This window comes from Balaenoptera borealis (assembly GCF_965194805.1).
Source record: "Balaenoptera borealis genome assembly, chromosome: 13".
Classification (NCBI taxonomy): domain Eukaryota; kingdom Metazoa; phylum Chordata; class Mammalia; order Artiodactyla; family Balaenopteridae; genus Balaenoptera; species Balaenoptera borealis.
Genome location: NC_138870.1, coordinates 7,690,441 through 7,713,790, shown reverse-complemented (window position 1 = coordinate 7,713,790; position 23,350 = coordinate 7,690,441). Strand labels below are relative to the sequence as shown.

Sequence of the window (23,350 nt, the reverse complement as noted above, 5' to 3'; positions counted from 1 at the left end):
TATTCGTTAAATTCAAGTAAAATTAAATTTAATGTTTTATAAGACTCATCTGTTGTATGATTTCTAACTATCTATATCAACTTGGGATTTGAATTTTTTTCACTTTCAACTTTATACAATTGTGCTCTGTAGGAATTTTTAATAATAAATATGTATCATTTTTATAAGATGTAGTACAGTGATTTTTCTTTTTTAAAAAATTAGGGACCCCAATGGCAATAGTATTTAAGTTGTAACAGTTGTTTATTTGGGGAATATGGTCTTCGGAATATGAATGATTAATTACTCTTTATTTTTTGCAACTTTTTGGGTTTTCTGGTGCCTAACTATTTATGTAGTCCTATAAAGTACGATATTTAAAAACAGTTTCAATTGGATGATTTCCTTCTCAAAGAAGAATTTTCCTATATATAATTTAGGTTCTAATGATCTTTACTTTAGCAAATAAACCCTTAACAATTGTTTCTTTTCTTGCCAAGCTTTGAAGACAGAGTTAGTTGTATAACTTAAATTATAAATGGTGAAATAATATATATTAATATTTTTATATGTCTTTCAATATTGATATAAAAGGTAAGATAATTATAGCCACCTGAAGTACAACAACAATGAACAAAAAAATTTCCATGTGTTTTTCAATGTTTCCTCATTGATGTTTATGAGATGAAAAAAAGAAATTAGAAAGTTGAAGATATTTTTATTGGATTACTTTCAGGTTGAATGACTTTTGTTTTAAAGGCATATTGATTTCAAAACCACAGATTGTCACTTATGCCTAAGAGAAATAAATGTTTGTAAAGAAAGCTAATATATTATATTCACTTGTTCAGTTGAATTTTCCCATTCAATGATTATGCGTTAATTCCAATGATTTCAAGGGTCTCTTTATGGTGCTGTGTGCAAGAAACATGGTTATAAAAGTTGCCATGTTATTTATGTATTCTTGAATAATCTTGTCAGTATTGATAGAATATTATGCAATAAATGGATAGGCTTGAGACAGGAAAGTGTCAAGTTGACTGTTCTCTTAGAATAATATGACTATTGGACTCTGGTTCTGGCTGAGCAATAGATACAAATTTGGGTGCGATCCAGTTAGTCAATGGAAGAGAATAGAGAGGAAATGGAGTTCCTGGGATGAGTAGACTGGATGACAGTCTCTTTGGAGCTGAAGGTTAGCATGATCTTTCTAAGAAGATGCACTAATGCCTTTGGCCGGAAAGTCCACACCAGTCTTTTAAGCAGGAATACGTTTCATGACTTGAAGAAGTTTCCTACTTATTATATAGGAGAACATAGGGAGGAGATATGCTTAGGTAGGGAGTGAAAAACAGGATGAAACTGAGAAGAGAAGACAGACTTTTCAGGAACTAAAAAGAAGACATGACACAAAGCCTGCTTTCGAATTGTTCAAGGCACTTTCCAAAATCCTCTTCTTTGCTGGATTTGGTGCTTGTTCTGTGTCCTTGTATTTTCTAACAAATACTCATAACTGAAGCAAATGTACCAAAAGGAGAAAGGAATACTCCTTTCCCCCCCCCCCCCACAACACTGCTAGAGAAGCTTGGTAAATTCTGAGAAATCCCGAGACTGATGTAGAGAAAAATGCACTTCTGTCAATATCATGAATTATAACATTCAAAACGATGTATTTTTATTTACATCAAAGCAACAAACACTTATGAAGTCCTTATAAAGCGCAATGCACACTTTTCTTATGTTAGAGTTGTGCGGCTGTGATTATCGCTTGTTCCTTCTCATTTATACGTTTACGTTGTGCCTTCTGTCTTGGAGATTTTTCTCTGTTCAACTATTTCTTTCTGGCATTTCACAAATCCGAAACATATTGAAGAAACAGGGCATATCATTCCAATTTTGCCTTGGATTTGAAGAGTCTCTTATGGTGGCACAGTCCTCCACTGTAACTATGTTGTTGGGCTCTCCTTTATCCCAGAAGCTGAAAGAGAGAGACATGGGAGATTTACAAGAGGTAAAGTGACCTGTAAACTAGGCAAATTACATTTGTGTTATTTAACTTCACAACAATTTTGTGAGGCAGGGATTATAATCTCTTATTGATAAAGAAAAGGGATCTCAGAAAAGCTAAACCATTTCTCTAAGTCACAGAGTTTGTGAACAGTGAAGTTAAACTGGATCTTTCTGACTTTCTGTTCTGCTATGATCTCTCATGGCTTTAGACCCAGAATGAAATGTTATGGGAAGGATTGATATCCTGATGGATTTGTTTCCTTCATACTCATATCTCATATCATGTTTGTTCCCTTTATTCTACAGAGTTTGTATTAACTGAGGTGCATACTTCGGTCATGTTACAGTGCTATAGTGAAACAATGTTTTAAAGGATCAGAGCATCCTACTTTTACTCCATAAGAATCTGTTGTCTTTCTCAAATCACTGTTTTTGTCTCATTGACTGCAGTTTGTGGGCATAAGACTTAGATCCTTGTACTTCTCTTTTCTGTCTTCTACATCAGCTCTTTCCCTTCTTGCATCTAATATCACCAAGAATGGACTTGAATATACCTTCTGGACCAAAAGGAAGTTCTGAAGACTCTCCTCCACGGTGGTCTAACTTTACAATTTGGGCTAGTGTTATAATTCTACTACAGGAAGGAAATTACCTCAGAGACTTTGTGAAAGGTGTACCATCTACCCATTGCCACTGACCCTCAGTCACCTGGTCCGTCAGTCCAATATAAAACTCTTTCTTTTTAGGTTTCATATTGTAAAGGAATTCCTATGGAAGATACACACAAAATATGAGGAGATCAATTATTCTAATTCTGAACAAATGTTGAACATAATTGTTATTAAAAGAAATAAAGTAGGATCTAGACTAGAGATGACAGAAAAATGGGCCTGAAATGGTAAGATCATAGAGGATTACCTCCTGATTTGTTTATTGTGGTAAAACATACATAACATAAAATTAAACCAGTGAGAAAGAACCTTCAACAGAGAAGGAGGTTCTCAGTAACACAGTCAAAATTTATCTACTGTTATTGGTAGCACAAAACATTACAAATCATAGCTTAAAGATAATGGATATTTTGCTTGCCCTCTTTCACATGTTTATAAACATACTGGTCATTCTAAAATGAAGTCCCAACCCTCTTTTTTCCTGCCTTACTAATCAAGGAACTGAACATGGAAGTTCCTTTTTTTCTAGTTTCTTCTAGTAATGAAAATAAAGTTGGTATTGACTTACAGAAATGGTAAGAACAGCATATATTTCAGTAAATTCACTTAACAAATAGTAACTGTGGGCCAAATACAGTACACAGGTATGGAAAAAGGGATGTGTCCTGTGAAGGGTGTTTCACTGGCACTGGAGGAAGTGTACTCCACTTACCTGCTCCTCCTGCGTGTTGATAACCACCAGATGAGCTCCCATGCTCGAGCAGTTTTTTGAGCTTGCTGACCAGGTCATGGTGTTAGTAGAAAAGAAATAGCAGCTGGATTGAAAATGTACCCAGTTCAATGGACAGCAATTCTTGACTGAACCTAGAAGGAGAGAAGTTTCTGTGAGAGTTCTCTCAGAACTGGGTAAGTTACAGAACTGGGTAAGATAACAGAAACCTTCCTCTGGGCCCATAAAATTCCTCATTTATTGTCCGAAGCCTTGGAACCCCTCAGTTATGCTACTGACATGGAACCCTGTTATCTGTTCTTAGACTTCCAAGTTCAGAGAAAAATTATGCATTTTATCTGAGTGACCTCTAAGCAATCACCTCTCATGTTGCCCAAACAATGTACCCTCCACAGAATCTCCAAACTGGTTGTCCAGATGGGCTACAGTTCTTAGACTTACAGAATTTAAGTCTTTGAAGTTTAAGGGAACCCTCCTGCACTGTTGGTGAGAATGTAAATTGATACAATCACTATGGAAAACAGTATGGAGGTTCCTTAAAAAGCTAAAAATAGAACTACCATATGACCCAGCAATCCCACTACTGGGCATATACCCTGAAAAAACCATAAATCAAAAAGAGACATGTACCACAATGTTCATTGCAGCTCTATTTACAATAGCCAGGACATGGAAGCAACCTAAGTGTCCATCAACAGATGAATGGATAAAGAAGATGTGGCACATATATACAATGGAATATTACTCAGCCATAAAAGGAAACGAAATTGAGTTATTTGTAGTGAGATGGATGGACCTAGAGTCTGTCATACAGAGTGAAGTAAGTCAGAAAGAGAAAAACAAATACTGTATTCTAATGCATATATATGGAATCTTAAAAAAAAAAAAAAGGTACTGATGAACCTAGTTGCAGGGCAGGAATAAAGATGTAGACATGGAGAATGGCCTATGAGGACATGGGGTGGGAGGAGGAAGCTGGGCGAAGTGAGAGTAACATCGACATGTATACACTACTGAATGTAAACTAGTTAGCTAGGGGGAAGCAGCAGCATAGCACAGGGAGATCAGCTCTGTGCTTTGTGACCACCTAGAGCGGTGGGATAGGGAGGGTGGGAGGGATTCTCAAGAGGGAGGGGATATGGAGACATATGTATGCATTGGCTGATTCACTTTGGTGTACAACAGAAACTAACACAGTATTGTGAAGTAATTATACTCCAATAAAGATCTAGTAAAAAAATTAAAAATAAATAAATAAATAAATAAATAGTACAGTCTCTCTCAATTTAATGGTGAGGAAATTACAGCCCAGAGAAGGAAGTCATTTTCTATTGTCATGTAGCATTTTGCTAAGACTTGGATCAGGAATATATGGAAGAGTATAGGCAGCATACTTCTGGGATATTTCCAGATTTCCTACTCCATGCATTTTTTTCTCCTTCACCTCATTTTGGAAGCAGGTGATGAATGAAAACAAAAAGTGCACTTCTGGGAATAACACCTTCCACTTCTAGATTGACTCTTCAGATGTATACCTCAAATTTATTCTAAAAGTTTGTTATAATGTCTGCAAAGTGTCCTGCCCCAATGCTAATTGCACTTCCAAAGTTTTATTCCTGTCCTCTTACCAACTCCTCATTATTCTCTGAGTACAGGCAAGATTTTGCGTTTTGCTTTTAAAAAACAGACCTAACTCGACTACTTTGTTTATCCCCAAATCAATCTAGAAGCCAGAAAATGTTGCTGTGTAAATTTAGCTGTTCAAATTTGAGGACTATTATACCTAATCCATCATTATAGCAGAACTCCGTGAAATTCTCAGGTGGCTGGAACTTTTTCTCATCACAGAGCTGAAAGGTGTGATATGTCACTGTAACAAAAGGGGCACAGTTAATGTTCATTACTCTTGATAAAAATACATTTTATCATCTCTGTAGTTATAAAAGTACCAATAATTATGATATTTCCTTACTATCTACTTTTCCTTCAGCATGGAGAGGAACCGAGGTTTACTTACTCAAAGAAAGAAGGGAGAATTCACATTTCATGGTTTTCCTGATTTATGAAAATAAACGTAATTTTTTTCAGGCCCAAAGACCCAAAGAAAACAAATGTGTTTGCGCTCTCTCTTATGCCAAGTCTAACCTCTCAAACCTTCCTTCCAAGAACTGATTTGTTGTGCCTCTGGCTAGGAGCTCAGAGCAGGGTTACACTAATGACAAGGGTACAGGGGTGTGGGTGGGGGACTCAGGGCCACTAAGGAGATAAAATATGTGTACCATGAAAATTGTGTCACAGGTCACTGAAATTTGGTAACAGTTTTATACTGGGTGGGGTTTCTGGCTTGAGATAAATAGGGGGAAAATTGGAATAGAAATACCCTTTGTGGGAGAAGAGAACTCACAGGCAGCAAGGAAGAATTCACTCCTAATATGCACCAGGGAGCTTGAATTTGACCTTCAGAACTCACCAACACATCTGGTGATAAAACAGGCACTCAGTAGCAGTATGCAGAGCCCAGCAACGGTCCATAAGAACACTTGGGAAGAGAAGCATTCTCTTTCTGGAGAAAGACATAGACATGGTCAATCTTCCCTTAAAATCTACAAAAGAGATATAAGAAATTCCTATTACCCTGCTTATCTCCTTCCAATAGCATTGTCTATATTGAGTAATTCTCAAACTTCAGCATGCATCAGAATCATTGGGAGGGCTTGTTAAAACACAGATTGTGGGGCTTCACCTCCAGAGCTAAAAATTCAGTAGAGCTGGTATGGAACCAACAAGTTCCCAGGAGCTGAGGATGCTGCTGGCTTGGGGACCACACTTATACAACCACTGGAGTAATTCATTACTAACTTTAAGACTCTGACTCACAGACTTGGATAGATGTGCAATTTTTCCTTTCTAACTCTCCCAGATTTCTCCTCTTCTTTCCCTATCTTTCTCTCTCTCTTTCTCCCTCTCACTCTTCCCTGATTTTCTTGTCTCTCTCCTGCTCTCCTCTTTTCAGTGTCTCCTTTTCCAAGTCCTTTGTAAGTCAGTCAGATAAAACATTGATGATCTAGTAGTTCCTCTCCTCCTCCCTCCCAACACACATTTTACCTACAAGGAGAGGGAGTTGCAGAGATGTGAAGTGACTTGCCCAATGGGACACAATGAACTATGGAAAGGGCAGCTCTCCCTAAACTCAATCTCCAGCAATCCCATGTAACGTCTAGTCTTCTAACCATCCTCTTTTACTTTCTTTCATTCTCTGTCTCTCCTCTTTTACTCTACTGGATATTTTCTATTGTCCTATCCCCAACATATTTAACATCTCTTCCACAAAAAGATCTATGAAAGAAATGGGATAGTTGCAAATTTTACCTGTGCTTTGTGATGCAGACGATTTGGATGAATCCATTCTTTCTCTTTCTGTCTCTCCCTCCTCCTCTCCGTCTCTCTCCTCAGTTTCTAAGTATAAGAGTGTTTTGTTGATAAGATTCAAAGAAAAAGAATCTTTAAGGATGATTACTTTAACTGTGTTTTAGGAAGCTCAACCCTAAGACTTAAGAAAATTAACTTGCTCTATGGCTGTGTGTTTAAGTCAGGATTTCCTTTATTGCATAAGGAGGACAAGGGAGTTTATTGGGCAGCAAGTCAGTCTCCTCATTCCAGGAAACAACAAAATGGGGAAATGATAACATTTTAAGTACCAACAAAACAGACTGACCTTGGGGAGATATGAGGGGCTTAAAAACTATTGTTTTATTTTGGTTGATAAAATTTTTCTGCTTTCTTCCAGACTTAACTCATTCCTAAATTTTTCCTTGACACCTGTGGAGCTTGCCTCTGCACTCCCAATTTCACTTTGATCTTTTTTTTTTTTAATTTTTATTGGAGTCTAGTTGATTTACAATGTTGTGTTAATTTCAGGTGTACGGCAAAGTGAATCAGTTATACATATACATATATCCACTCTTTTTTTTTTTTTTTTTTAAGATTCTTTTCCCATATAGGCCATTACAGAGTATTGAGTAGAGTTCCCTGTGCTATACAGCAGGTTCTTATTCGTTATCTATTTTATATATAGCAGTGTGTATATGTCAATCCCAATCTCCCAATTTATCTCTCTTCCCACTTATCCCCTGATAACCATAACTTTGTTTTCTACATTTGTGACTCTACTTCTGCTTTGTAAATAAGTTCGTTTGTACCCTGTTTTTTAGATTCCGCATATAAGTGATATCATATGATATTTGTCTTTCTGTGTCTGACTTCACTTGGTATAACAATCTCTACGTCTATCCAGGTTGCTGCAAATGGTATTATTTTGTTCTTTTTTATGTCTGAGTAATACTCCATTGTATATATGTACCACATCTTCTTTACCTATTCCTCTGTTGATGGACATTTAGGTTGCTTCCATGTCCTGACTATTGTAATTAGTGCTGCAATGAACATTGGGGTGCATGTATCTTTTTGAATTATGGTTTTCTCAGGGTATATGCCCAGGAGTGGGATTGCTGGGTCATATGGTAGTTCTGTTTTTAGTTTTTTATTCACTTTGATCTTTACTTTTACACATTCGTTAACTGAGAAGGAGACACACCATTTGGCACAGAGCTGGGCACATAGTATATGTATTTATACCTTAGCGAGGTGAATTTCTTTTCATCTGTCATGTTTTTCCTTCCTCTTTCATTTGCAGGTCTTAAACAGTCTATTATTGTGGATTTATATGTCTTTTTATCAAGTGATGACCACTAGGCTATTTTACAGGTCCAACTCAGTTGAACAGCCTCCTGTAGCATGAATACATACTTTGAAACTCAGCTCAATTTCTTACATCATAACACAGCTTCTGAGGCTTTGGAGGCTCAGTAGGAAGTTTAATTCTATCGTTCTGGATTATTTGGGGGGTTTTGTTTTATACTGTAGCCTATTTTTCCTAATGGGAAAAATGAATCTGAATGTCAGAAGAAGCAATTTCCATTAGACATTAGAATATAGTGCCTTTCTGGAAGATTAGCTGGATATAGTAATGTCCCATTACTATAAAATACTTAAGAATAAGATCAACTGGTCTCAGTTGATTTAAATTCACGTTAGTTTCATATATACATATTTATATAATATTTAAATTCACGTTAGTTTTATATATATATAAAAATATATAAAACCTGGTAATCCCCACACCCGATGACTCACAGATTTCCTATGTGTTTGAAAATATCCCTGTTTTCAAAGGGACTTTTTATTGTTTCAGTGTATTGGTCAATTCCCTCTGCATTCTCCATTTAACAGTTACATAGATTAATTAGAGAATGTTTAAAAATTATACACGGCTATATTGTAAACATATGCAATTTAATGTGTACTATCAGCAAATGGCTTTTGACTGGTAAAAAGAGAGAAATTATCTAGTGGGTGAGTTATATGAATTATTAAATGATAAATCACACTGACCGCAGTCCATTATTTATTAATTATTATCAATCAGCAGGAATCAATATTAATAAACAATTATGCATTAATAATTTAATGAATATATAATTAACTAGATATTAATAATTAATAATCATGTTTTAACCAGCCAAAATATGTATATAATTTTATCCTTTGTTTTATCACTTTTCCCCAAATTATAAAAATAATATTTTTATGGTTAATAATATGAGAAAAATATGACAGGTAAAAGACCTCCCATCTATCCTTAGTACATGCTTGTAAAGTCAATCACAGTCAACAATTTCTTGTATCTACTTTGAGAGATTTTTTTAAGTTTATATATAAATGCAGTTTCTATATATTGTATATTCATTTTTATGCAGTATTCATTTATTCATTTATTCATTTTTATGCAGATAAGATCATACCATGCATGCTTTTATGCTTTGAAAATTACTTTTATATTTATCAATGTATTTGGAGTTTATCTTCTTATTTCTAATGTTTAAATTTTTCCATAATTTATAGACCAGGAACTTTTGAAGGACATTTAAATCATGTCCAGTTTTTTGTCACTCTAACAAATGAGACGACAACAACTTTACACATATTTGCAGGTGCACAATTTTCTGCTCAGTGATTCATGGCCAAGTGTTAAAATCAATACTTGGCTTGAGCTTTCACAGAATAACATTCTGGGATATAAAAATAAATCTTATATTTTGTCTGAAGGCAATTCTTTTCATTATAATTTAATATTGAAACCTTATTATGTAAATATAACACAAGGACATTATAGTGTAGGAACATTAATTACTCAACAGGGCAGGTGGTATATTACTCTTGTGACCATAATGCCGCAAATTTTCTGTATGAGACAAACACTTCCTCTTCCTTGTGGGGGAGTAGAGAACAAGATATTTTTGGATACTTCACTTTTCTTTAATCCCTTCTTATTCATATTCTTTAACAATAGTGAAACATTCTTCCTTATTAAATATGATTTTTCATGAATTTTTCTCCCTTATGATATTTTGAGGTGGCAAAATTGATATTCTGCTGCTAATTTATCTTTGTAAAATGTGAAAAATTCCCCAACAGAATTCATCTTAAAAGACCTAAATGGAAATTAAGTGTCAAAAATCATTTATTTCATTTTTAAAGATTATTATGTCTAACAGAGGTATTCTGCAAAGATTAGAATTATGATACAATTAATTTCTATTACATTTGTATTACTTTCTCAAATTTTATAAATGTGTGTTTAGTATATTATTTAAATTTTTATGAATGATTTTATTAAACATATTTCACTTTTTAAATAGTGTATCTACTATCAATGTCCTTATTAACTTTATAATTTTAAAATAATTTTTATAATAAAAGTTTCTATTTAATATTAGTTAATTATTAAATGAAGTTCTTGATATTTAACTTTGTATATAAATTTAGCAGGTTTTTCAAAACCATTACTGTAGCATTTTATTATTGGTAATACACATAGATTTATATTTCACCACACTGAAAAGAGTTTCAACATATAAATCATGTAAAGAGTTTTTTGATTTAATTTACAAATGCTTGATTATATTTAAACAAATGTACAAATATTAACAATAAATCCAAACAAATGCTAAGTTTATATTATTGACATTGGTTAAATAAGATGATTACCTATGTGATTATGTGAACAATGATGACACACAAATCATGGGGCTCCAGAAATGACCTACAGGTAGACATTCAGCTGTTTGGCCTTCCAAAGATAGAGGGTAAGGCCTCCGTGAAAATGCAGATTCTGGCTGATAAGGTAGCCTAGAGGCAACGGCACATCTCCTACCTTTGTATACTTGTTTGATTATAGTCACAGGATAAATTGCTAATGGTAGAATTGTCTTATTAGAAAGTATACATGTTTAAAATGTATAATAGACAACAATACATTTCCATCTAAAAATTCTGTACCAAATTACATGCTTACCTCATAGTATATAACTTACAAGTTTCTCTAAACCCTTACCAGCATTGGACACTATCAAACTTTAAAATATCCAATCTGAGAGGCAGAAAATGTTATCTCAATCTTTTTTTGCATTTCATTAATTACAAATGAAGTTAATAATCTTTTAGTTCAATTTGTTTGTCTTTATTTTCTTAGAAACTCTTCATAACTATAGATAATTTTGGGGAGGGTATATTTCATCTGTTTCTTATTGATTTGTAAAAGTACTTTACATATTTAGGAATTATCCATATATTATTCACATACGTGGCAAATATTTCCCCCAGTTTATTGTCTTTGACTTTATTTTTTTATCTATCTATCTATTTATTTATTTAGTGGTGGTATAGAAGCTTTTACATTTTCAGGTAGTAAAATTTATTAAGATCTCCTTTATGACTCCTTTATGTTGTGCTATGCTTAGAAAAGATTTCTGCACTTCAAGATGATAAATTATTCACCAGTATTATAAAATAATATTGAAATTTATTTTATGTAAGAATTGACATAGGAATCCAGCTTTAATATTTTATAAGTGGTTATTTATTTTTACACATATAACTGAAATACACATCTGTTTTGTACATCAAATTCCCTTTTTACATATTTACATTACTACGGGACTATTCCTTCACTAGATTCAAAATTATGTTATTATTGTAGTGTGTTAATGTGTTTAACTATTTGGTAAGACATATACACCTTCATTGCTTTTAGTTTCCACACTTTTGTTCTGCATCACAGGTTTATGAGAAAAATTTAAAGTCATGTTTCAAAAAATAATATTTTAACATAGAAATACATTGAATTTGTAAACTAATTTAGGAATAAATGACACTTTCACAGTATACAATTCTAACTGTGGTGAATATTGCCCATTTGCTTCCAGATCCAATCTCTACCCTCTGCACCTCGTTCTGTGCCCTGAGAGGCTGACCGTTATGGAGGACATCAGTGGGTTCCCTTGTTCTCTGGCTTCCTGGTTAGGAATGACCATGGGAAGCACCTTCAGGGCATGGGAGGGGGGCTGTATTCTTCTGCTGAAGGGTACAGAGCCTATCCAAGTCTCTTGCCTATAGCTCTGAATCCTCTCTCCAGATTTAGTAGTGATGGCAGCCCTTGCTCTTCAGGTCATAGGATGTGTGGATAATCCCTCTCTAGCTGTTGCTAGCTCCCGGATGCTTCATCATCATTGTTGGCTTCCTTAACCCTGCCCACACCTTGTAAACAGTCCTCTCATTAAACTCTTGTCAATGACCCCCTTTGAATATGTCATCTCTTTCTGCAGGAACTCTGATGGACACAAGTACATTTGGGATTTCAGGAACTCTTCATACAGCTCATTCTGTAACAGAGACTGATTATAAAACCTGGATGAGAACTGAGTACAAGTCATTTTAAGATGATAGCCAGAATCCATGAGAAAACTGGTAAGCAGGCATGAGGTGGAGTATCAGAAGTCACTACTGAACTATGATGAGATTGAATTTGAAACTAATATTAGAAAATACTTTAAATTTGCTGGGCAAATATAGACAGGATGAATGCAAGCTTGCTAGATTTTTGCCAGTGAGTTATATTTCCGAGTCCTATGAGAGCACCTGTTGGTTTGTATTGTGGAAATGAGGCATATTGGATGCACACATATTTATAATTGTTTTATCCTCTTGATAAACCGACCACTTTATCATTATATTATGACCTTCTTTGTCTCCTATTGAAGTTTTTGACTGAAAGTCTATTTTGTTTGATATAAGAATACATGTTTTTTAGTTTCTATTTACATGGAATGTGTTTTTCTATGATTTCACTTTGAGCTTATGTGTGTCCTAAAAGCTGAAGTGAGTTTTTTTAAGTAGCATGTAGTTGGGTCTTGTTTTTTTTTTTAACCCCATCAGCCACTCTGCACCTTTTAATTGGATAATTTAATCCATTACATTTAAAGTAATTATCAATAGGTAAGGTCTTACTATTGCTATCTTGTTAATTGTTTTCTGGCTGTTTTGTAGTTCCTTTGTTACGTTCTTCTTCTCTTGCTGTCTTCCTTTGTGAATTGAATGGTTTTAGATAGTAGTATAATTTGATTACCTTCTCTTTATTTTGTGTGTACTATTATAGGTTTTTGTTGTGTGTTACCTGAGATTTATTTGAAATATCTTATAGATATAACAGTATTTTACATTGATAACAACTTAATTTTGATTGCATACAAAAACTACCCTTTTACTCTCTCACCTACATTTTATTTTTTTGATGTCACAATTTACATATTTCTATCCATTAAAAAGCTATTGTAGCTATAACTGTTTTAAAATACACTTGTCCCTTAACCTTTATAGTAGAGTTAAGTAGTTAACACACTACCATATTACAATTAGAGCATTCTGAATGAAACTCTAAACTTACCTTTATCGGTGTGTTTGTATATTTTCATACTCTCATTTCATCTTGAAAAACATCTGTCAGTGTTTCTTTTAAGGCATGTCTAGTGGTGATAAACTCCCTCGGCTCTTGTTTCTTATGCAAAGTCTACCTCACCTTCTTTTCCTAAGGACTACCTTATTGGGTAAAGTATACTTGGTTGGTAGGTTTTTCCCAACACTTTGAATAGATCATTCCATTCTCTCCTGGCCTGCAAAGTTTCTTCTGAAATATCATGATAGCCTTATCAAGGTTCCTTTGTATGAGAGAATTCTTTTCCTAAATTTTCCAATTTTTTTTCTCTTGCTGTTTTTAAAATTCTCTCTTTGTCTTTGGTTTTAGACAATTTTATTACAATGTGTTTTGGAGAAGATCATTTCAGATTGAAATTTTGGGATGACCTATTAATCTCATGAATTTACGTGTCCAAATCTCTCCCCAGGTTTGGCAAGTTCTTCTTTACATAGCCATTACTTCTTTACATAGCTTTTTATCCTTTTTTCTCTTCTCTTTCTGGGACTCCAATTTTGCATATATTGTTTCCCTTATTGTTGTCCTATCAGTCCCATAGGCTTTATTTATTCCATTTCATCTTTTTTGTTTTTGCAACTCTGACTGGATAATTTCAAATGATCTGTCTTCACTTATTCTTTCTTCTGCTTGGTCCAGTCTGCTGTTGAAACTCTCTATTGAATTTTCAGTTCAGTGATTGTATTCTTCAGCTCCAAAATTTCTGTTTAATTCTTTTTTATGTCTTCTATCTCTTTGTCGAGCTTCTTATTTTGTTCTTGTTGCTTTCCTGATTTCACTAAACTGTTTTTCTGTGCTCTCTTGTAGCTTTCAGAGCTTCTTTAGAAGGATTATCTTGAATTCTTTGTTGAGCTATTTCTGTATCTTCATTTTTGGGGGTCAGTTACTGGAAGTTTATTGTGTTTCTTTTTATTTAATAAATTTATTTATTTTATTTATTTATTTTTGGCTGTGTTGGGTCTTCTTTGCTGCACATGGGCTTTCTCTAGTTGCGGTGAGAGGGGGCTACTCTTCGTTGTGGTGTGTGGGCTTCTCATTGCAGTGGTTTCTCTTATTGCAGAGCATAGGCTCTAGGCGTGTGGGTTTCAGTAATTGTGGCACACGGGCTCAATAGTTGTGGTTCACGGGCTTGGTTGCTCCGCAGCATGTGGGATCTTCCCAGACCCGTGGTTGAACCCATGTCCCCTGCATTGGCAGGTGGATTCTCAACCAGGGAAGCCCCTATTGTGTTTCTTTAGTAGTGTCATGTTTCTCTGATTCTTTGTGATCCTTGTAGCTTTGCATATGTAGCCCCCTCCTTCCAGCTTCTGCATTTAGGGCACACGGAAGAGAAACAGAGAGGAAAGTGGTCTTTTTATGCTTTTGGCCAATGATTCCTGGTGAGGAAACATTTGCTTAGGCTTATTTTGGTTCCACTGCACCCTAGTGGTATAATGTGTAGTTTTGGCACCTAATTTTCTTGGAAGCATGTTTCAGTTTTTGTCTCTGTCACCTAATACTGCCTCAAAGAAATGAATTTTACACCCATAGCTCAAGGTGAGAAATTTCCTCACTGGGAAGCTGTCTGAGCAGCCATGTGGCTCCTTTCTTCTTGTTTACACTCTTGAGGACCTTCATATGGAGTCAAGGAAACCAGGAATCTTCTTCTTCCTCTTCTTTCCAGGCATGCTACATAATGAAACACTTTCCCTTGCTGGTATAGACAGTTCCAGCAGCTTCCTGTCTTCAAAAGGTACAAGCTCTCTTTATAAGTTATCACCAAATTGTAGAGAATGTGTCAAGCTTTCCCAAGAACAACTTCACCACCCTCCATTAGAATATAAGCTCCACAAGGACATAGAACTAGTTAGTTGTTCATCACTGTATTCCTAGAGCATAGAACAGTTCAGACATCATAGGTGTTCAATATTTTTTATTGAAAGAATAAAAAAATAAAATTGTATCAAGATTTTATTTGTTTTTAAAATCTTTAATACAGGTTGGAGGACATCAGGTTTCAATTAACCAAATAACCTATAGTCTTGTGGTTCTAAACTGGTGGTCATTTGGCTCCCTTCCCAGGTTATTTGGTAATGTCTGGAGACATTTTTGGTTATTACAACTCAGAGAGGGGTGCTACTGGCATCCAATGGGTAGAGACCAGGCATGATGCTAAACATTCTATGATGCAAAGGAGCAAATCAAAGAATTATCCAATTCAAAATGCCAATAGTGTCAAAGTTGAGAAACCTTGGATTAATATATTAATTATTTAATTATAAAAAACAAATTATTCAACTAACAAAACTGAATTATTTAAAAGATGCATTGTCATTTTCAGTTATCTAGACAAATTCCTGTTTTTAAAGACGTCTCTCAATTTTTGAATCACCTCAGTTTTTTCAGGACATTTTTTACAGACAATATGGATATTTGATTGTTAAATGAAACGTTTAAAACAGGCATTTTAAACTTTTTCCCGGAGGGCTTTTCAATGTGAATAAAATGACACTATGGCAAGTTAGTCCTTAGATTGTTGGGATAAGTTTTTATGCAGAAGACTTAACTATGACTCTGATGTTAACTATACTCTTGTTCATAAACTTCATAAATAATCTTTCATTATAAACTGAGCAAAAGAAATATGGACATGCAATAAATCTGAAGCCTCATCAATAGCATGCAAAGACTCATTTCATTTTCTTAGAGCGGATTCACTCTAAAGCATCTTAGTTGAAATTTCTAATCCTTTCCTCCAACAATAAATAGCCCCATTTGTATTTCAGATTTATTATTGCAGAAACATATGGCTTAGAGAACTCCCCCATTATATGGTATTCTTAAATCTTTTCCTGGGGGTAGTATTCTTCTTTAATCTTATTCTTTAATATTGATTCTTTAATGCTTACAGAAAGCTATTTATTTAAAATTTAAATCACAGCTTTATTGAGATATAATTACATATTGACAAGTTCACTCTTACAAAAGTCATATATGGAAAGCCTATATCTAACATCATACTCAATGATTAAAAACTGAAAGCTTTCCCTCTAAGATCACATTAAAGGAATCATGCACTATGATCAAGTAGAATTTATGCCTGGAATGCAAGGATGGTTCAACAAACGCAAATCAATAAATGTGATACACCACATTAACAGAATGAAGGAGAGAAATCACCTGATCATCTCAATAGATGTAGAAAAAGCATTTGACACAATTCAACATTGTTTCATGATAAAAACTGTCAGCCAATTATGTATAGAAGGAACTTACCACAACACTATAAAGGCCATTTATGAAAAGTGAACATAGTGAAAAACTGAAAGATTTCCCTCTGAGATCCAGAACAAGGCTAGGTTGCCCACTATCACTTCTATTTAACATAGTACTGCAAGCAGGTGAGGTCAGCATGATGGCAGAACAAGAGCTCTTCTTCTTGAACCCCCTTCCCCCCCTCAGCAACAATAACTGGGCAGCCATCCACAGACAAAAGTGCCTTTGTGGATGTTTTGGTATCCAGGTAGGAGATTGTGATGCCCCAGTTTTCTTGGTCAAGACTGATGAGGGCCATTTTGAGTATACAGGCCCATGCCCAGGTGGGCTGACCCAGAAGGGCTCTGTATCCCTGTGGACTTGGCTATAGCATCACTTGGCATTGGTCCTTCCCCCGGCACCATATACTAAAGGGCTTGGGATGAGTCACACCTATCTGTGCCCACACGACGGTAACGGCTATGGGCCCTGAAGTGGCCCATGACCTGGCTCCAGCCCCTCTCAGCCATGGTCTGGGAGCCCCTGGAGACAAGTCTGCCAAACTTAGTCCAACTGTAGATTCTGAAATGGCCTTGTAACTGGGCCATAGACCCTGCTAGCCATAGACCCCAAGCAGTCCTGTGGGCCCAGCGATCTGGAGGCAGACATGCCCGTCTGTGCCTCCAGAGATCCTGAAATAGACTTATATTTGGTTCCAGCCTGTCCTAGCCACAGTCCACTAGCAATCCTGCCAGCCCAGGGACCCAGTGGATACTGAATCCATAACATATGCCTAGTTATTTATTTACAAATATTTGTTATGCTTTTCCTAGTTGTAGTAACTCTACTGAGTGCTGGGGACACAGTGGTTGTCAAAAGGCATGCCTCTGCTTTCATGTAGGTTATGGCCTATTGAAGGGAGTACGTATTTAACACATGAACAAAAAAGTAAACATGTTATTGTAAATTGTGTTATGTGGTATAAAAGAAAAAATGGAGTCTTATGATAGAGAATTAGCATGGGATAGCTGATGTAGACAGGGTAGTCAGGGAAGATGTTTCTATGTGGTTGATTTTTTTTTTTTTTAATATTTATTTATTTATTTGGTTGCACCGGGTCTTATTTACTTATTTATTTTTATATTTATTTTTGGCTGTGTTGGGTCCTTGTTTCTGTGCGAGGGCTTTCTCCAGTTGCGGCAAGCGGGGGCCACTCATCATCGTGGTGCGCGGGCCTCTTCACTATCGCGGCCTCTCTTGTTGCGGAGCACAGGCTCCAGACGCGCAGGCTCAGTAGTTGTGGCTCACGGGCCCAGTTGCTCCGCGGCATGTGGGATCCTCCCAGACCAGGGCTCGAACCCGTGTCCCCTGCATTAGCAGGCAGATTCTCAACCACTGCGCCACCAGGGAAGCCCTCTGTGGTTGATATTTAAGCTACGATCTCAGTGATGAAATGGAACCAGCTTTTAAAGAGCAAAGTGAAAATGGTTCCAGGCAGAATACAGGCATATGTAAAAAAGTCTTTTAAGATAAATTTCAATCTTGTTATTATGGCCCATTGGCTTTTCATTAGCTGCTTATCATCCTCAACATACTTATTAAAACATTTCCACATACTATTGTAGTAGTCTGTTTAACGATACTGCTTCTCTATCCCCCTATCCTGAAGTTAGGTTTCCTGTGTTCTTCTTCTTGGACTCTCCAGTCCCTAGAGGTTCACGTTAAAGGAAAACATAAGAAAGCAAGAGGGAGAATGAGTGGAAGTGACACCAAACCTAGTAAGTTTTGATAATGATTATGAAGAAGTCATTGTTCCTAAAAGAAACTGACTTATATCATTCTTTTGGAAGGGAGATTAACAGCATAGAAGTGATCAATATTTTTTCAATATTTTTGGTAAAATTTTTGTAGAATGTAAACCCACATTTGCATATGTAATTGTCTTTCTAATTTAAAATGTACCATATGTAATTGTCCTTCAGATTGAATGAGGTCAGATCTTAATGCACAAAACTTAACACTTCACTGTTTGTTTTGAAATTTCTTCAAAATATTTACCTCTAAAATTTCTTCCTTTCATTGTTATTCTTTAAGCACTAAATAATGGTAAATCCCTTGTAAAACTGCTATCAAAATCAAGTTATAACCGTAAAGAAAGCACTTACTATAACATAGATACTCAATAAACATTAGGACTATCTATTTTCTAGGTTAATTAAATTAAAGCCCAGAAGCCTCAGAAGGTCTTCTCTCTTCCTTTCATACATTATCAAATACGATTTTATATAGTCTGTGTTTTTCCTTCATTGTTACTTTCTAAATTCTTGGCTCTCTTATTGTCCAATTCAACTCACTATTTCTGTATATTTTTGGATTTAAATGTATAATAGGTGATTTCTCTCCCATGAATGGAGGTGGTTATTTATTTTTCAATGTTATGATCTAATGACTGTAATTAGGTACATTTACCTCAGAATTCAAATATGTTTCTGTCCAAGATATATTTGCTTTATACATATATTTGGGAAATGACTGATGGACTATAATAAATCAAGCTGTATCCCTTTCAGATATGGATCAATGTATCAATATCCAAGATATTGAAGACCAATATTCAAATAAGCAATCAGTGCCTCCTCCAAATTATAACTTTTTTTGTCCCATGAATATCTTCTGGGAGCTGTTTTGGATTCTATGGCCATTAGTTCCTCTGTCCTTACTGCTCTGACTTTAGGACTATTTATCCAGTATTGAGACATACCCACTGTCAGAGCAAAAATCAAAATGTCGGTTATATCTTCCTCGTTTCCTTAATACTTTGCTTCCTCTGCTTTTTGACTTTACTTGGCTGTCCTAGCCTAGTTACCTGCATCCTAGGATGAACGTTCTTTGGAGTTATTTATATTCCCTGTGGTTATTTCTGCTATTTTAGCAAAGACCTTCATTGTGCTTGTAGCCTTCAAAGCCATGAAACAAGGAAACATGCTGCAAATATGGATGGTGACCCAATTCTCAAATACTGTCATCTACAGTGGTTCCCTCATTCAAGTATGTATCTGCACAATCTGGCTGGGAACTTCTCCCCCTTTCCCTGACATTGACACACAATCAGAGTTGGACCTAATCATCCTTCAATGTAACGAGGGATCCGCTACTGCCTTCTACTGTGTTCTGGGTTACTTGGTCTTTCTAGCACTTCTGAGCTTGACTATTGCTTTTCTGGCCAGACAGCTACCAGACAATTTCAATGAGGCAAAAATAATCACATTCAGCATGCTGGTTTTCTGTAGTGTGTGGATTTCTTTCATACCCAGATATATAAGCACCAAAGGCAAGGCCACCGTGGCTTTGGAAACATTTTCCATCTTGGCTTCCAGTGCTGGTTTATTGGGTTGTATATTTCTCCCCAAGTGCTATGTGATCCGATTAAGATCAGACAGGAATTCAAGGGAAAAATTACCTCAACAAATTCCTCGCAAAAGGTAAAGGAATTAGTGTTAAAGTGGCATCATTGATATGAAATGAACAATACTATGGAAATATTATTTGGAAATATTCCAAAGGGTGGTATGAAATAAATGCATTTCATTTAAACAATAACAATTGCTCCTTAATCAAGTGGCACTATCATTGTGGCAGCAAGTCACAGTGAAGAAAGCACTGGGGTCAGGTAGACCAATGTTCAAATTCAACACCCCTACTGACTGACTCTGTCAGTGTAACCAATTAACATTTCTTTGAATCACAGTTTTCTCATCTTTAAACAACATGTAGCAGGTTAACAAGTTAGAAAGGGCTAGAGTGAGAATTAAGTCATTTATGTGAAACTATAGTGGGTGCTCAAGAACATGCTTCCCTTCTGTTAGTCTTACTCTAGCTGTCTTTTCCCTTCTTATTTAAATAAAAATTGAATTTTAAGGAATTATAAGTTCTGGTAGTAGAAAGCTAGTGATGTCTAATTGTCCATCATTACACTACTCGTAGACACAAAACAATATGAAATTGGAGCTTTGGATGATTTAAATAGCGTTCTTTATGCTTCCATAGGCCCAAGTGAAACATGGATCAAAGCTTAAACAAAACCCAGAGGGAAACAGAAGGAACTATTCAGGGAAAAAGACAATGCTTTATCAAAGATCCTGGTAACATCTAAGTGGAGAAACTTGACCTACTGAGAGAGAGGAACCATCCTTCATGAAGAGGGTTGCTTTTGAATATAGTCATAGCATTCCAATATCTTCTCTTTCATCTCTTCCCCACTGATATCTGATATCACTTACAATGGCATTGAAATGTGACCGTGGTTAGATGTGAATCAGAAGATGAGGTTTAAATCCAGTAAAGTAAGATAACGGTTGTAATTTAAAGGACCTGTAACTGTAGAATGATTCCTTCTGGGAGATGTAGTTTTTCAGTTACTTATTTATTTTTTTTGGCCAAGAAATTCCTTTGCACAGGTTATTTCTTATTTTCCAACGATAAACCAATCCCTCATATAAATCTTTAAAAGCAGAAGGCAGGTGGACTGGGAAGAGAATACTAGGAAGAGACCGGGCTGCCCTTTCTTTTGGCTCTTCTCAAGTGCCAGCTCATCATTTGAGTGTGCACATGGGCAAGTGTCTCCAACTTGATTTCTGGAGCTTAAATTGGAGTTTGCCACGGTGGTAATGGTCCCTGCAGAGGTATGGCGGCCATACCCCAAATAATAGAGGCATTGGAAATAACGGATGTTCAGAAATTGCTACACCAGGTAAATGTTTTTTTTTTTAAATTGAAGTATCATTGATTTACAATATTATGTTAGTTTCAGGTGTACAACAAAGTGATTTGCTTATACATATATAGGTATATATCTATATTCTCTATTTTGATTCTTTTCCATTATAGTTTATTACAAGATATTGAATATAGTTCCCTGCTCTACACAGTAAATCCTTGTTATCTTTTATATATGGTAGTGTGCATCTGTTAATCACATGTTCCCCATTTATCCCTTCCCCCCTCCTTTAGGTAAATGTTTCTGTTTGCTTGATTTTTGGTTTGTTTGTTCTGACAGGAGTTATATGTCATTCAGACTTCTGGATCTTGAGAGGAATTGTGTTTGCATATAATATCGAACACAGTGCAACTGCAAGACTAGGGAACAGTGAATCAAAGATATTCTTAGCCTATCTCAATTCTCAGTGATCCCCCATCTTTTTTCTTTTCCTAGCAAAGTAGATTTCTAACTAACAAATAAGATATAGTTCACCTCTTTGGTTATGTTGGACTTAGTTGCTTCTATTTGGCCATAAAATTGGTAGAAAAAGGAGCAAATACTCCACTGGAATCTGCTCTGATGTAAATAAGCTAAATTATAGTCACAGTTTATGACCTGAAGATAATGGAAATGACTGTGTTGTAGAAGTTGTGTTGGAAAGTTTCTACAACTATATTGTTCACTTGTTCACGAGAACATACCACTTAAAAACGGAGAGAAGCTTAGTTTTAAAAAACTGGGAGGAAGATCAGCACTAGTATATGAATGTAAGGTCATGTTTTCTAGGGCAAATCTTTCTGTGTTGGGGTTGTATATCAACATAGTAGTAATGTATGGAATCGACAGAAGGAATAGAATATTTTCAGAAATATTTCCAATAAATGACATGAATTTAACCTTCCTGCAGAAGCTCAACCAAGTGTTTAAGTGAATGTTCATCAAAGAGATGTTTCAAACCAATTGTTCGCAAGTTGAAATGGATTGTAAATGAGTATGCTGTATGGCAATTGATGCATGGTTCATGGGGAATAACCCATCATCCAATGATCCTTTACACAGCATCTTAATTTATTATTTTGTAGCATATTATAATAAAAGTATAAATAATGGCCATATACCATATAGCTTTTTATTATATAAACACCTTTATATGACCACTTCGCTTAAGAAATATCAATAGACTTGAAGTTCCCTGTACGCTCTCTCCCATGAACATTCTGCTCCCTGCAGTTCTCTAGAGGGAAGCTCTACTCTAAATTTTGTGTTAAGCATTTCGTTTTTAAAGTAGTTCTCCATCCCCAAATAATATGTTGTTGAAATTTTGACTGTTTATCAATTTTATATAAATGTATTATATGGTATGTGTTCTTATGTGACTTGTATTTCCTAAGCCTATTTTAAGGATTTATACATGTAGTTGGATACAGTATAGTTGTATTTCATCCTTTTTCATTGTTACATATTGTATCTCACTATGTAAGAATATAGCAGTAACTAGTGAATTCTCCTCGCAACAGATATTTGGACTGTTTCTTTTTTTTCCTATTGCAAAGATTGCTGTTTCTTCCATTCTTGTATAATTCCTCTGGTGCATACATATATCATTTCTCTAGAAGTGGAATTTCTGTGTCATAAGGTATTTCTTTGCCAGGAAATATCAATTTATTTTCTAAATTCTTTTTGTAAGAATTTGAACTATCAATAATTATTTATAAAATTTTGCATTGCACCACATCTTTATCAAAAGTTGGTCATTGTGTCTTCCCTGGTGGCGCAGTGGTTGAGAATCTGCCTGTCAATGCAGGGGACACGGGTTCGAGCCCTGGTCTGGGAAGATCCCACATGCCGCGGAGCGACTAAGCCCGTGAGCCACAATTGCTGAGCCTGCGCGTCTGAAGCCTGTGCTCCGCAACAAGAGAGGCCGTGACGGTGAGAGGCCCGCGCACCGCGATGAAGAGTGGCCCCCACTTGCCGCAACTGGAGAAAGCCCTCGCACAGAAACGAAGACCCAACACAGCCATAAATAAATAAATAAATAAATAAATAAATAAATAAATAAATAATTAAAAAAAAAAAAGTTG

At 35.6% G+C, this 23,350-nt stretch overlaps 2 protein-coding genes across 2 annotated transcripts; one reads left to right on the top strand and one right to left on the bottom strand.

Moving 5' to 3' along the window:
• Positions 1 to 431: 431 nt before the first annotated feature.
• On the bottom strand, positions 432 to 17,938 carry CLEC4E (C-type lectin domain family 4 member E). Its single transcript, XM_082349276.1, has 6 exons — positions 6,760 to 17,938; positions 5,861 to 5,953; positions 5,174 to 5,260; positions 3,373 to 3,524; positions 2,642 to 2,757; positions 432 to 1,957 (listed from the first exon to the last, which is right to left on the bottom strand). Exons 1-6 carry the CDS (start codon positions 6,794 to 6,796, stop codon positions 1,807 to 1,809), a joined length of 636 nt encoding a protein of 211 aa, XP_082205402.1. The 5' UTR covers positions 6,797 to 17,938; the 3' UTR covers positions 432 to 1,806.
• LOC309609664 (vomeronasal type-2 receptor 26-like) lies at positions 16,993 to 23,350 on the top strand (the record flags this gene model as incomplete). The annotated part of the gene is made up of 2 exons (XM_082351367.1): positions 16,993 to 17,085; positions 19,388 to 23,350. The coding sequence occupies 2 exons, from the start codon at positions 16,993 to 16,995 to the stop codon at positions 19,994 to 19,996; spliced, it is 702 nt and encodes a 233-aa protein (XP_082207493.1). The 3' UTR covers positions 19,997 to 23,350.